General features: G+C 34.6%; 1 protein-coding gene across 1 annotated transcript in view; it reads right to left on the bottom strand.

Moving 5' to 3' along the window:
• Positions 1–14728, bottom strand: part of CLGN (calmegin) — a 59781-nt gene that overhangs the window by 22326 nt on the left and 22727 nt on the right. Inside the window, exons 5-8 of the mRNA XM_032333461.1 lie at positions 13561–13702; positions 9883–9964; positions 8273–8465; positions 4553–4742 (exon numbers count right to left, since the gene is read on the bottom strand). Coding sequence (XP_032189352.1) covers positions 4553–4742; positions 8273–8465; positions 9883–9964; positions 13561–13702 — 607 coding nt within the window. The remainder of the gene's footprint in view (positions 1–4552; positions 4743–8272; positions 8466–9882; positions 9965–13560; positions 13703–14728) is intronic.

Genomic DNA, 14728 nt, shown 5'->3' on the forward strand with positions numbered 1-14728 from the left:
ACTCAATCTAAAAATATTCAGGAAAAATATTTTCTAAAGTACAGAATATATGGGACAAACAGAAAACAAGTAGGAAGAAAACAAGTACAATTTATCCAACCATATTAATAATTACATTAAATGTAAATGGTTTAAAAGAGAAGACTACATACAGGTTGCCTCTAAGAAAATCAATTTAAAAAATAAAGGCATATATAGTTTACAGGTAAATAATGGAAAATAATATTCAATGGAAACATGATTTTAAAAAAAGCAGGACTGTTGACTCAATATAAGACTAAAGCAGATGTTAAGACAGAGTATTACAAGAGTTTATAAAGAAGGATATTATTCATTCCCCAAATTTCCTTCAAGAAACATATTGACCACTTACCCAGCAGCAGTAAATGTTCTTTCACCAAATTAAAAACAAATCAAAACAAAAAACAACTAAAAAGGACATTATTCTAAATAATAAAGCAGTTAGTTCTTCAAGAGGTCATGATATACTGCAAATAGTAACAGATCTTCAAAATACATGAAGCAAAAATAAACAGAACTCAAAGGAGATATGGACAATTCTGTCATCGTAGTTAGAGATTTTAATATTTTTCTCTCAGTGAGAGAACAGATTGAAAACCAATAAATATATAGACACATTCAACCACACTGATGTAATTAACATTTGTAAATTTTCTGACAATAGCATTAAAAGTTGGGAGTCAAAATGAAAATTTTTTCTGGGAAATCCCAAATAATTGCCACCAAAGCAACACATTTAAAAACACATGGATCAAAGAAAAAAATCACTAATGAAATTAGAAAACAACATGAACTGAATGACTGAATGTTCTTGTAAGTAACATATATTTGTGAAACATAGTGAAAGCAGTGTTTAGAGAAAATGTACAGCTACTTCTACCAGGAGAGACTTTCTAACTTAATAAGGCAAAAAAAAAAAAAAAAAAAAAAAAAAAGAAGCAATAATTTGCTTCAAGGAAGAAGAAGTAACAAAATCTTAAAAAGGTCAATAAATGGGAAAAAACTAAAACAAAGCCAGTTTTTCTGAAAGATCAATAAAATTAATAAACTTCAGGGTGTCTGGGTGGCTCAGTGGGTTAAGGAGCTGCCTTCAGCTCAGATCATGATCCCCGGTTCCTGGGATAGAGCCCCGCATCCAGGGCCCCTGCTCAGCGGGGTGTCTGCTTCTCGCTCACCCTCTGCTGGTCCTCCTGGTGCTCTCTTACTTGCTCTCTCACTCTCTCAAAGAAATAAATAAAAACTTAAAAAAATTTTTTAAATTGATAAACCTCTAGTTAGACACATTATGAAAAAATGCAAATTACCATGTTAGAAATGAAAGCAGGCTCATCAGTACAGATCATTACAGACATGATGACAAGAGGTGTTGAAACAATTAGACATCCATATTTTTAAAAAGTAATCTTGTTTTAGATTTCACACTACATACAGTTAACTTAGAACAGAGTTTTAGTTACTTGTCTAGAAAAAAAGATTTCTTAGGTAAGACACTAAAGTCATGAATCATCAAAGACAAATATTGACAAACGGAACTTCACGAAAATTTAAAACTCTGTTCTCTATTAAGAAAATTAGGACAATCCTCAGAGTGAGAGGAAATATCTGCATGATGCATATCTGTATTAATTACTGCTGCATAAACACAAAATTTCAGGGCTTAAAATAATGTTTATTACTGTGGTTTCTGAATCTGGGCACCCCTTCCTGGGTTCTCTGCTTAGGGTCTCTGACAGGCTGGAATCAAGGAATGTGCCAGGACTGCAGTCATCTCGGACTGAGGCAGGAGCTTCTGAAATAGGTTCCGATAATCCCTGCCTCCTAGTACTCATGCCCACATGTGCTCCCCTCTCCTTGAGTGTAGGTTGGACCTGAGAACTTGCTACTAATGAACAGAAATTACTGATGTAACGTTACTTCCAAGATTGAGTTATAAAAGGCCATCTATTAGTTTCCTGAGGTGCCGTAACTACAAACTACAAAGTACCACAAACTACAGCCTTAAAATGACAGAACTCTGGAGACCAGAAGTTAAAGTTCTGAGAGGGCTCAAGGCTCTGGGGGAGGATACTTCTTTCCTTCTCCTTTGCTTCTAGTGATCCTGGCAATACTTGCCATCTGCTGGCTTGGAGATGCATCACTTTAATTTCTGCCTTCGTTGTCACACGGTGTTCTCCTTGTGCGTATCTGTCCAAATGTCCCTCTTCTTCTAAGAACACCAGTCACATTGGATGTAGGGCCCATCCTAATTCAGTATGACCTCATCTAAATTATATCATCAAAGATCCTAATTCCAAACAAACTCATAATCATAGGTTCTGAGTAGATACGGGTTTCTGGAGGACACTGTTAACCCAGTATGAACTGTGACTTCCATCTTCTCCACACTCTCTTCCCTCACTTTTGCTTCCTTGAAGGGAGCTACTATATTGTGAGCTACACTATGGAGAGGCCTCGACTACAAGAAACCAAGGGAGGACTTTGGCCAACATCCAGCAAGGAACTGAGTCTCTCTCTGTGGAGAGGTCTAGATTGCAAGGAACCAAGGGAAAACGACTCTGGTCAACATCCAGCAAGGAACTGAGGCTCTCAATCCAACGATGACAAGTCAGCCCCTCAACAAACGGAACGCTGCCAAAACACACTTGGTGGGGTTGAAACTGGAGCCATTCCCAGTTAAGCCTTTTAGATGACCACAGTTTCAGCTGACATCTTAACTGTAGCCTGTGAGAAACCCAGAGCCAGAAGACCCAGCTAAGCTGTTCTCAGATTCCCGAATCACAGAAACTGTGAGATAATGCCTCAAGCTGCTAGGTTTTGGGATAATCTGTTACAGAGCAAAACGTAACTAGTACAATACCTGTATCCAGAATATAAAGAACTTCCATAACTCGATATAAAAAAATGACCCAATTAAGACAAAAAAGTTGAAAAGATACTGGATCAAAGAAATGATATGAATGGCGAGTGAGTGAAAAGTGGCTCGATATGATTAGTTATCAGGGAAATGCAAATTAAAACTACATTAGATATCACTACAAACCATTTAGAATAGCCAAAGAGAAACAATAATAAACAGATCAAAAGATCAAAAGGTACAAACTTCTATATAAAATGAGTTAAGTCCTGAGGATGAAAGTACACCATATGACTACAGTTAATAAACCTGTATTGTGTATTTGAAAGCTGCTGAGAGAGCAGACCTTAAAATTTCCCATCACACACATGCGTGCAGACACACACACACACATTTGTACATGTGTGGTAATGGATGTTAATTACACTTAATGTGCTCATCATTTTGGAATTTACACATATATCAAGCCATTACGTTGTACACCTAAACTGATACAATGTTATATGTCAATTATATCTCAGTAAAAAACAGGTAATACCAAATGCTGTACATGTATAAGATCTATAATTCTTACTTAATATTGGTGTGAATGCAAAATGGTATATCCTTTTGGAAAATGTTGACAGTTTCTTAGAAATTTAAACATATATTTACTGTATAATCCAACAATCCCTCTCCTCGGTATTTACCCAAGAAAAAGGAAAAATTACGTCACACAAAGCCCTGTCCACAAGTGTTTATAATGGCTTTATTCAAAATTGCCCCAAACCAGAAACAACCAAAACTTTCATCAATGTGTGACTGGATAAACAAATTATAATAAATCCCTACAAATCCCTAAGACAAAACTAACTACTGATATAAACACAAATATGGTGAATTTCAAAACATTTCTTAGTATGGTGTATTATATTGATTGATTTTCAATATTAGAATAACCTTGCAGTCCACCTGGTTAGTGAATATTGTCCTTTTTATATTTGCTGGATTTTAATTGCATGTTTTCTGTCAGATTTATCAAAGTGTAATTTTCATATGGACTAGTTCATTTATTTTAGACATAGAGTTCTATGTGCACAAACACTGAACATGCGGCTATTTTAAGCCCAGTAATCAATAACTGAAAAGACTAACTATATAAAATATACACAAACATATATGATAAAGATTAACCTAGAATTAAAATTAAAGTGTTGGTGCTTTAGAGTCGTGGAATTCCACCCCCCGACACACACACAACACACAGCACTGCAAACACACAAAAAATACTAAAAAAGGTAAGAAAATTAAAAATTAATTAAAATGAAAATGAAGATATTTAAAAGACAAGGATTTACGAAATCTATTTTGGTTTTCTTTAAAGGGGAAGGGCAAAGAGAGAGGGAGAGACAGAATCTAATGCAGGACCCATGCCCAGGGCAGAGCTGGACGGGGAGCTCAATCTCACAACCCTGAGATCATGACCTGAGCCAAAATCTAGATTCAGATGCTTAACTGACTGAGCTACCCAAGTACTCCTACAAAATCTATTTTAGGAAAGTATTTCACCCAAAATAGTCAAAATAAGTAATTTTAATGTTTAAAAGAGAAGCTTTACTGGTTGTAAACTTCACTTATATGGAATATCTCATTACTGAATTACACCAACTAATCTTTGTTACTGAATTCTTTACTTACCAGTCTTCTGGTTTGACAGCAGAAGGATCAGGGATTTTAGCTCTTTCATCCCATTCATCAGGCTTTTTATCACTGGGATCTTCAATTTCTTTGGGAGGATTGATAGGAGGAACCACATCTTCTAGTAGGCTTCCTTGGTTTACAACTATTTGATCAATTAATACTTCAAATGTGTCATCTGGATTCATCACTAAAGACCAATTTAAATATATTACACTTATCATAATGACTGACATTTTAAAGATAATCTTCTATCTTCTAAATAAGAAAACCACCCTATATTTCATGGGTAAATTTTTTTCTCAACCAGAAATCGAGGAATTACAATGCATTAAAAATCAAAATATGCTAAGATCACTAGGTAGAATGTTTTCTAAAACCAAAGATAAAATTTTGTCTTAAGTAAAAGAAGTTAATGAAATGCTCCATTAATTCTCAAATAAAGAACATCCAATAGCTCGCTCAGTTTCAGACCCTCACAACCAGTCAGCTTCATTGTTTTATAATTACAGAATGCATTCCAATCTTCTTCAGTATTTTTTTTTAAAGCTTTTATTTATTTATTTGACAGACAGAGATCACAAGTAGGCAGAGAGGCAGGCAGAGAGAGAGAGGAGGAAGCAGGCTCTCTGCGGAGCAGACAGCCCGATGCAGGGCTTGATCCCAGGACACTGGGATCATGACCTGAGCCGAAGGCAGAGGCTTTAACCCACTGAGCCACCCAGGCGCCCCTTCTTCAGTATTTCAAATAACTTTTTTGAAACTATCTCAAACTTCAAAAGTTGTAAATGTACTACAAAGAATTTTTCTCATGAACCACTTGAGAGTAAGTTACTGACCTCACGCACATCATCCCTGTGTGTTTTAATGTCTGTTTCCTACAAACGAGGACATTCTCCTATACAAATTCCAATCTAGTCACCAAAATCAGGAAATTCACACTGATACATGACTACCATTTCCTAGAAAATTTTAAAGTTCACCGGCACTTCAAATTCAGTAATTCTTACATTGTAGTGTAAAATACCTTAAGGTTGATTGAAAATATACAAGCTTAAACTTAGGTCTGTTTGGAGGTGAATTCCAGCTCTCTAAAAGTTCCCAAGCCAAAAGTTTCATAATGAACTCCCTCTTCCATTGTAATGACAAAATAAAAGTTCTCGCCTCCTTCTGTGAACTTGGGGGGGTCACTGGGTAAACTGTATGTCTTTGGAAAGAATGGTAGATGAAAATGGATGCCTACCATTTGCTTTCAGTAAGTTAGGGAAGTAGGAACTGTCAACAAATGTTGGGATCATCCTGACTTAGTAAGTGCGCTACCACTTTCTGAAGAAATGGTTCTGAAGCAAAAACAATCGCCAGAGGCTTCAGTCACAACAGTACCAAGTTACTTATAGCAAAATCAAAAACTACAATCTATATGCAAACTCAAATAATGCAAACACCGTTTTCTCCCTTCTCTTTCTCTCTCTCTCTCTCTTTTTAATTTGACAGACAGAGATCACAAGTAGAGAGGCAGGCAGAGAGGAGGAGGAAGCAGGCTCCCCATGGAGCAGGGAGCCCGATGCGGGGGCTCAATCCCAGGACCCTGGGATCACGACCTGAGCTGAAGGCGGAGGCTTAACCTACTGAGCCACCCAGGCGCCCCATCCCTTCTCTTTTCCTCCAATATTTCTTCCTCTATTACAGCTGAGATTATAAAACTGTATTACTATGCAAAGGAAAAAGTCAAGATTTAGGCAGAGCCAAGAGTAAGATCTTAAATGTAAAAAAGTACTAGATTCTTCCCAATTCAAAAAAGGTATTTCTCAATAAAAATCTTAAAAACAATGTGCTGAATAAATTTTGCAACTGAAATTTTTAGAAATTACAGTTAAAACAAAAAAGCATGTGACAAATACTCATGTGTGGACAAACATCTTTGTCTAAAACTATACTAAATATTTAAAATGAATTTACAGTTAACAGGCCTTGGATTATAAAGCGTTTTAAGGTACTCTATCTATATGGTTCTTAGAACAACTACCAAATGATGTAAAAATACAACAGTAGTGCAGAAAAGTCTTTAAAAAGTCACTCAATAATCCTGGTATGACAAAGTTTTTGTGTGTAGTAGTAAGAACACAAACGTTTACGAGTCATACTTGAAATTCAATTCTAGTTACTTTTATTTCCTAGAGCAAGTTGCTTAACCTAAGTTAAGGTAAAATAAAGAGAAACTGCTCACCTCACATGATGGTTCTAAACAAACTATCAAGCACAGAGTACAGTAGTCCCTGGCAACTAATGAAAATTAGTTCTTTTTTTCTAGTCTTTCTATTTACATAATTTGTCTAATGGCTCCCATGATGATGCCCCTCCAATCTGAATCTCATTTTCTTTTGATCTTTTTAAAAAAGATTTTATTTATTTATTTGAGAGAGAAACAGTGAGAGAGAGCACGAGCAAGGAGAAGGTCAGAGGGAGAAGCACACTCCTTGCAGAGCTGGGAGCCTAATGTAGAACTCGATCCTGGTACTCCGGGATCATCACCTGAGTTGACGAAGGCGGTCGCTCAACCAACTGAGCCAGCCAGGCACCCTTCTTTTGACATTTTAATATTATAAACATTTTCCCCTATGGCTAAACACTTCCACAGTTGCCATTTTTGTATTGTATACAACATTCTTACTGTAACATTCAGGTTGCTTTAAATTTACAGTGTATTTTTACACATAGCTCTTTTTCTTCTGAATTATTTTCTTTGAATAATCCTTGAAAATAGCATTGCGGTTTCAAAACACATAAACTTATGGTCTTTGGTAATATGTCACCAAGTTTGTACAAAGTCTAATGAAATTCATTTGCCCTGTTCTAGTTGTAATTTCTCATTATTTCTACAGATTATGTTCCCCAAAACATCCAGATCTCTTTTCCAATTTCAAAAAAAGCTCTTTATTATCATCAATGCTCACATTAAAAATAAAACTGGTCACTGCCCTGGCAGACAACATGAATGTTTCTGCAGCCATAGTCTTTGGAAAGGAAACTGAAATACCTTAGTACTTGAGAGAATTGTCCTGTCAGGTTCTGACACACTGCGATTTTAAATAATCAGGGACACATCAAAGCTCCATAACCACACATACTTGGGAAGGGGAGAAACAATCCCTTGTAATGTTCCTCCCACTCAATGTCTACGGAAACGCCCATATTCTAAAGTAAAGCTAAATATGTTAATACAATGGTTGCTCAAGACCTCATCTTTCAAAGTGTAAGTATGTGCCACAACCACCATGAGGTTGGGTCCAACAATAATCACAACTGCCTGTAAAGTCCAAGCTTCTGAGCTTGCCATCAAGGACTCCTTCCTCTTTAATCTTATTTCCCAGTCTCCTGTTATACAGCACCACTAATGTCAGAGCACCTAAAATATCCTCCTCTTCTCCTATTTTCCATGTTCTATCTACACTTCGAGACTAGTTAATATACAATCTCCTTTACTGAGTTTTCTCTGAGTCTCCAAACTGGGAGGAATGTTGCCTTTGAACTCTTACCTCATCTGCACCTCACATATAGCACTTACTTTCTACCTGCACTACATGCATGAAAATTAGCCTGAAAAGGTAAGCTCCTTACGGGGAGGTAGGATCCATGTTTGTTTCTCCCAAAGCACCTGCCATGAAAATATCAGTAGTCAGTAAATATTTCTGAATTAATGAATCAATTAAAAGGATATACCAAGGGTATAAAGATGAGTCTTCCTGTCTGTAAAGAACTTTTTAAGGTCTACATCTGGAGGTTTGGCATGTTTCTCTTCAAAAACTCCAGTTTTAGGATGTTTATGTCTGAAGATAAAATGAAGTTTATAATCTTCTCCACATTTATCTGGTCCAAACATAATGGTATAGGATGTTTTATCATAAAAGTTTTCCTTCAAAGAGAGATGTGTTGGGATTAGTCCAGAATCAGAGTATTTAATGAATTTTTCTATTCTATCCAGTTGGGTAGAAGTTATAAGAATGTATTAAATGCTAAATCACCAAAGAATTATTTGACATACTTGACAATAAAGGATGCAGAAAAAAGACAATTTTTCTCTCAAAAAGATTTTTTAAAAATGCATATGCTACTTCCCTCCTGGAGATGTAGGAGAGAAACTGAAACCACTTTATCAACATCATAATAAACTTTGATTACGTTATATAAATCTGTACTATTAATATTTTGTTAAGAAACTTAAGCACAGAGAAAAGCATACTCACAACTTTAAGACTACAATGATTACTCAGTACTATTATTCAAGAGAACACCAGAAAATGACCTTCCTGAGCAGAGAGCAAAGAGAGATTCAGACACAAACACAGACATAGAGACATGCTCCCTGTTTTTCTACTAGTAATTTGTCTTTATTTGGCATGGCCTATTAGCTAAAAGCATGGGATCTGTTGTCAGATTCCAGGGTTCAAATCCTACCATTGCCTTTAAACAGCTGTATGTGGCCCTGAGTAAATTACTTAGCCTTGGTGTAGTCCTGTTTTGCTACTTTTCAAATATGGAAATAATAATAGTACCTACTTTACAAGGTTTCTCTGAGGATTAGCTAAATTAATCAGATTACATGCTTAGCATTTAAGTTTATTATGTCATTATACCTTTGAGTGATGGTCACCTTACAATACCCAAAACAAGAGCTCTAACATATACTACCAATGGGCTCCCCTTTAACTAATTCTAAGAATAACAACAGGAATCCTTTAATCCACGTCTCACAGCCAATGCACAGCCATGCAGTCTGACAAATATGTCACTGAGGTCTCATTTATCTTCTGTTATGTGCAGAAGCCCTGACACAGCCCAGGCAGGAGAATGCTACAAGTGTTTCCAACCTGATACACTTACTTCTTTCTCAAAACATTTTTAACCACGTTATTTCTGGCGGACTCCCAATTCCTGAACTGGCCCACCTTTTTTATTTGGTTCTTTGGCAATTTTGTTTTACTGCTTTGCTCTGTTATTTTACTTCTCTGAACAAACTTATCATTGTTAATTTGTAAAGAAAATAACTCTAAGCTGATCTTTCAATGACATTTATAAGCACCATGTTATTTTTTACGTATAGACATGGCAAACTTTATTATGTTGCTAAAGATTATAAAACTGATGCCATCAAGTAACACAGCTGTGTATGAAATTTGAAGGCACACTCTGAAAGCTATACACACTCAGGCTGGTTAAAGATTGTTAAGGTTCTTTTTGATTTCAGTTGAAAATAAAAATTTCAGTTTTCTCATTTACTCCTTTAAAATATTAACTTTAATAAGGTTTTCTTAAACATTAAAATATCATACCAGATTCAAATCATCAGTGTCTGCTAGGAGTTTAATGTATGCACCTCCACAATCAATACCATCTTGAAAATTTACTTCATATCTAAATGAAGGGAAAAAGAATCATACTGCTGATAAATTAAAAAATTACTAATTACTCTTTAAAATTGAATGTATTACTCTCAGTTCATTTAAACACAAATGTTTCACATCACCAAAAGCTCTTATAAAGCGTATCCACAACATACAGGAAATAAGCAGAAATGCTTTGTCTAGGCACATCCTTAAAATACGCAAAGTAGAATGATTATAATCAACTATAGAAAAGCCAACCAACTTGTTGAAATAAGTTTTCCCATCAAAACTTGCTGAATTAAGGATAAGATACTTTAAAACTATAATAGGAAACTTCAAATTCAGATAAAGCATACACTACACATATTTCTTTATAAACTAAAAAATGAAGATTATGAGGACCATAGCTACAGCAACAGATTTCTAAGAAATTGCTGATAGATATATCAAGTTCATTAATTTGTACTGTAATTCAACTATACCTAAACCATATTAAAATAACTGGTACATTTAATTAAATACCTCCAGCAAAGAGATTTTATAATCTCAGACAATAACGTGAAGTATCTCAGACCTTAACAGCCAGGAAATATAGAAAAACAACTGAAGGCATGAACAGATATGAGAGCTTTTTCATAGATTTGCAACACTGTGTAATTTTCAGCAGAAGATTTTCTTGTTGTTTTGTTTTTATAAAGGAAATTGTCTTGTTTAGGCAATAGATACAGACACATCTAGCAGTATTTAGGAATAATTCTTGGTAAATTATTGATTACATATGAAATAATCAATGAAATAGCCCTTAGAGTGAAAAACAGTAAAAATCAAAATGGCTGTGATTCAGTTTCATGAATTAAAAGAAATGAAAACTAGAGAAGTAACAGGAATCAGTGATCATCTTAAGAAAGGACTGCAGTTTAAAATTTTTCTAAAAAAAAAAAAAACTTCAGTGATAACAAAGGTAAAAACAACAAAAAAATAGCATACAAAACTCTGAAAGTTTGAACCCAATTAGTGTATATATTTTACACTGAAGAGAACAAAGGAAATACAGTAAAATTTTAAGTGATTGTCTGAGTTGCCAAATTATGATGATCTCTTCTCCTAATTTCTACTCTGCTTGGTTTCTCAAGAAGCGTACAATGGGGTTAACCAGCATGTGCTTTGGAGCCAGAGAGACCTGAGATTTATTCTTGATTCTGCCACTTATTCTAGTGACACTGAAGGTAAAGTCAAATTATTCAAGCTCCAGGACCTCAAAGGATCGTGATGCTTAAATAATACCATGCACAGCAACGGACAGAAGTCCAAAATGTTAGCTTCTGTTATGATCAAAAGAAAGGGTTTTTTTTTTTCATTTTTTAAATAAAGAACAGTTTGTATTCCTCAAAGCCTTGTCACTATTTTTATTTTAAGCACTAGCCAACAAAGAAAAGTTTTCTCATTTATAGACTATAATGTAAAAGAAATGGTACACAGTATGAATTAAAGGTAAATATTAATTATTTTAGGTAAAATAAAATAAAAAGATAGTTTTATTTTAGATGATCAATGGACAAAGGGTTCTGTGAAAAGTAAGATCTGAAAAAAAATGATGTAAATTGTCCCTATAAATATGAACATAGCTTTGTGGTTATAATATGCCTAGACCTAATCATTATGTCTATTTCTCCCATTGCAAATGTGCAGAGTTTTCAAATCATTAACTTGTGCCTAACGTAAACAACTCATAGTGGATTAGAGATAACTGAATGTGTGTCTCATAACCCAACTGCTGCTCTTCCTTAGTCACAGGTAAGAGGAGGACATGGAAGATACTTGGCAACCCTAATTCCTGAGAGTATCATTTCCCACACTCTCCTATGAAGCAGTGATTATTGTTGGGTGGGGGAAATTCTGTGGTGAAATATGTCTGGAAGACACAGTACTGAAGTCAGAAATGGGTTTTTGCATGTAGAACTTCTTTCTCCGAGTCTAAATGGGCAAGCAAATATGCTTCCTTATGTCTACAGTAAGGACATGCTTCATTTCTAAAACTTGTATGACCACAAAATGCATATTAACATGTACACCATTTGGGAAAAGCAACTTGAGAGTAAATTTATATTGTGAATCCATTGTATTTATAGTACTTAATATAAAATTTATTTATCCCATTTCATTGTTGCAATATTAAGAGAAGACATTTACTCTCCTTTGAGTTGTTTTAAGCATATCAAAGCATATCAAAGACTGCTATTCAATTCTTCTTGGCTTTCCTTTTCTTTTTCTCAGGACGTAATTTCCAATTACTTAATAATTGTTCAAGACTTATATCCAATCTTTGCTTCTATCTTTTGCTTACTTGCCTTGTAGTAATTTATACCTTCTAAACCACTAAATTTTATTCATTTTACTCTGAAAATCACTTTCTATTTTTTTTTTTGCCCTATCATTTAAGCCACAATGGGTCACAATAGAAAGTGATATTATATCCAACTAAGTTTCAACAGAAAAATAGGATTTTCTTTCAAACTTTGAAGAAAAAAGAAAAGCCAAATCCTGAATCACAACAAATACTATCAAGCTCAAATATTAGTGCCAATAGGTACTTGTAAAAATATTTTTAATTTGTTAATAGTCATATATTCCCTGACATTATTTAAAATTTTAAATTTATTGACATGACAGTGCAACTAAGCCAAAGCAACACAAGTGAAAAATGAAGACAAATACACCAAATGCTATATTTTTAAAAATTTCTAAAACACAAAATGACACTGTAGTTATCCTATGTAGCAACATGTTTAACATGGTAACAAAAAAACACTGAAGTGGTTCTAGAGTGATACACTTTACAGTTAATATTTATGTTGTCATTAATTTTGGACAGCCAAATCTTCTAACAGAAGGGAGAAAATGATATTTATGCATTTCCTTTTCTTTGTTTTTAATTTGAATTTTATCAGGCTTTTAATTGTACTTGTACACATCTATTTTGCTTTATATCAGTTTTATGTAGGTGAATATTGAAAAATTTCTACCTGATTTTATGATGGTATACATGTAAGCAATATCATACTAAAACTAGTTTATGACACTTGTGTGGGAGGGGAGAGAAGGATTGTCTGTGTAAACATGTGCCTCTGAAACAAATAATACACTATATGTTAATTAAATTGAATTTAAATTTTAAGAAATTAAAAAATAAAAGGTGGAAAGACACTGATCTATATATGCATACCCTTTTAAAAATACGTTTGTTTCCTTTAAATCTTATAACTGGTTTAACAGCGACGTTTATGGTTCCATTCTGAATACACTGATGTTAATATCCTCAGAGCAAGGAATTTTAAGAAAGGAGTTAAAATAAAAATGGTGATTTCAGTATGTATTCTACACTCTATGGTGGCAGAATTTTTTATATTACTATATATATATAGTTTTTAAATCAACCTGGCTTTCCCTCAAAACCTCAGAGTATCTGTGTGTATAAATGCCTTATGTATTTAAGTAAGTGAAACTAAAAAGGAAATCTGGATTTTTATGCCCATTTTATACCCATTATAGCTATATTCAGAAGCCAAATCATACAAAACTAACACAAATTTCAGAAAAAGTACTGAAAAACGTAGTAAAACTTACTGAACGATCAAGGGTTTATCAGCAAAAATGAAGGGTTTTGCTAATACAGCAGCTATTGCATGATGCTTTGCTCTAGATTTCAGTACCAGACCTCTGTCACCGGGCACTCGGTTCTCTTTCAATTCTTCTATTTCCCATCTTCCTAAAATATAAAGCAAAGCAATTAAACTAAAATCTAAAACACGGATTTACAGATTATTTACCAGCAGTGACCCATAAGATTTTTTCAAAAAGGCTGATTTGGGAAAAATAAAACAAAATTTTAAATCAATGCACAGAAATCAGTTGTACTTCTATACACAAGCCATGAGACAGAAGAAAGAGAAATTAAAAGAGTCGATCCCATTTACAACTCCACTCAAAACCACAGGATACCTAGGAATAAACCTAACCAAAGATACAACAGCTCTGTACTCAGAAAACTAGAAAACACCCATGAAAGAAACTGAGGAAGACACAAAGAAATGGAAAAACATTCCATGCTCATGGGCTGGAAGAGCAAATACTGTGAAAATGTTTATGCTACCTAAAGCAATCTATACATTCAAAGCAATTCCTGTCAAAATACCATCAACTTTTTCACAGAGCTGGGACAAAGAATCCTAAAATTTGTATGGAACCACAAAAGACCCAGAATAGCCAAAGGAATGTTAAAAAAGAAAACCAAAGTTGGTGGCATCACGATTCCAGACTTCAAGCTTTATTACAAAGCTGTAATCAAGATAGTATGGTACTGGCACAAAAACAGACACACAGATCAATAGAATGGAATAGAGAACCCAGAAATGGACCCTCAACTCTACAGTCAATGAATATTGGACAAAACAAGAAAGAATATCCAATGGAATACAAGACAGTCTCTTCAGCAAATGGTGTTGGGAAACTTGGACAGCCACATGCAGAAGAATGAAATTGGGCCATTTCCTACACCACACATGAAAATAGACTCAAAATGGATGAGACCTAAATGTGAGACAGGAATCCATTAAAATCCTAGAGGAGAACACAAGGTTCTGTGACCTCAGCCACAGCAACTTCTTGCTAGACATGTCTCCTAAGGCAAGGGAAACAAAGGCAAAAATGAACTTCATCAAGATAAAATCTTTGGCACAGCAAAGGAAATAGTCGACAAAACCAAAGACAACTGACAGAATGGGAGAAGATATTT

Source organism: Mustela erminea, chromosome 2 (assembly GCF_009829155.1).
Source record: "Mustela erminea isolate mMusErm1 chromosome 2, mMusErm1.Pri, whole genome shotgun sequence".
In the NCBI taxonomy this organism is placed as follows: Eukaryota; Metazoa; Chordata; class Mammalia; order Carnivora; family Mustelidae; genus Mustela; species Mustela erminea.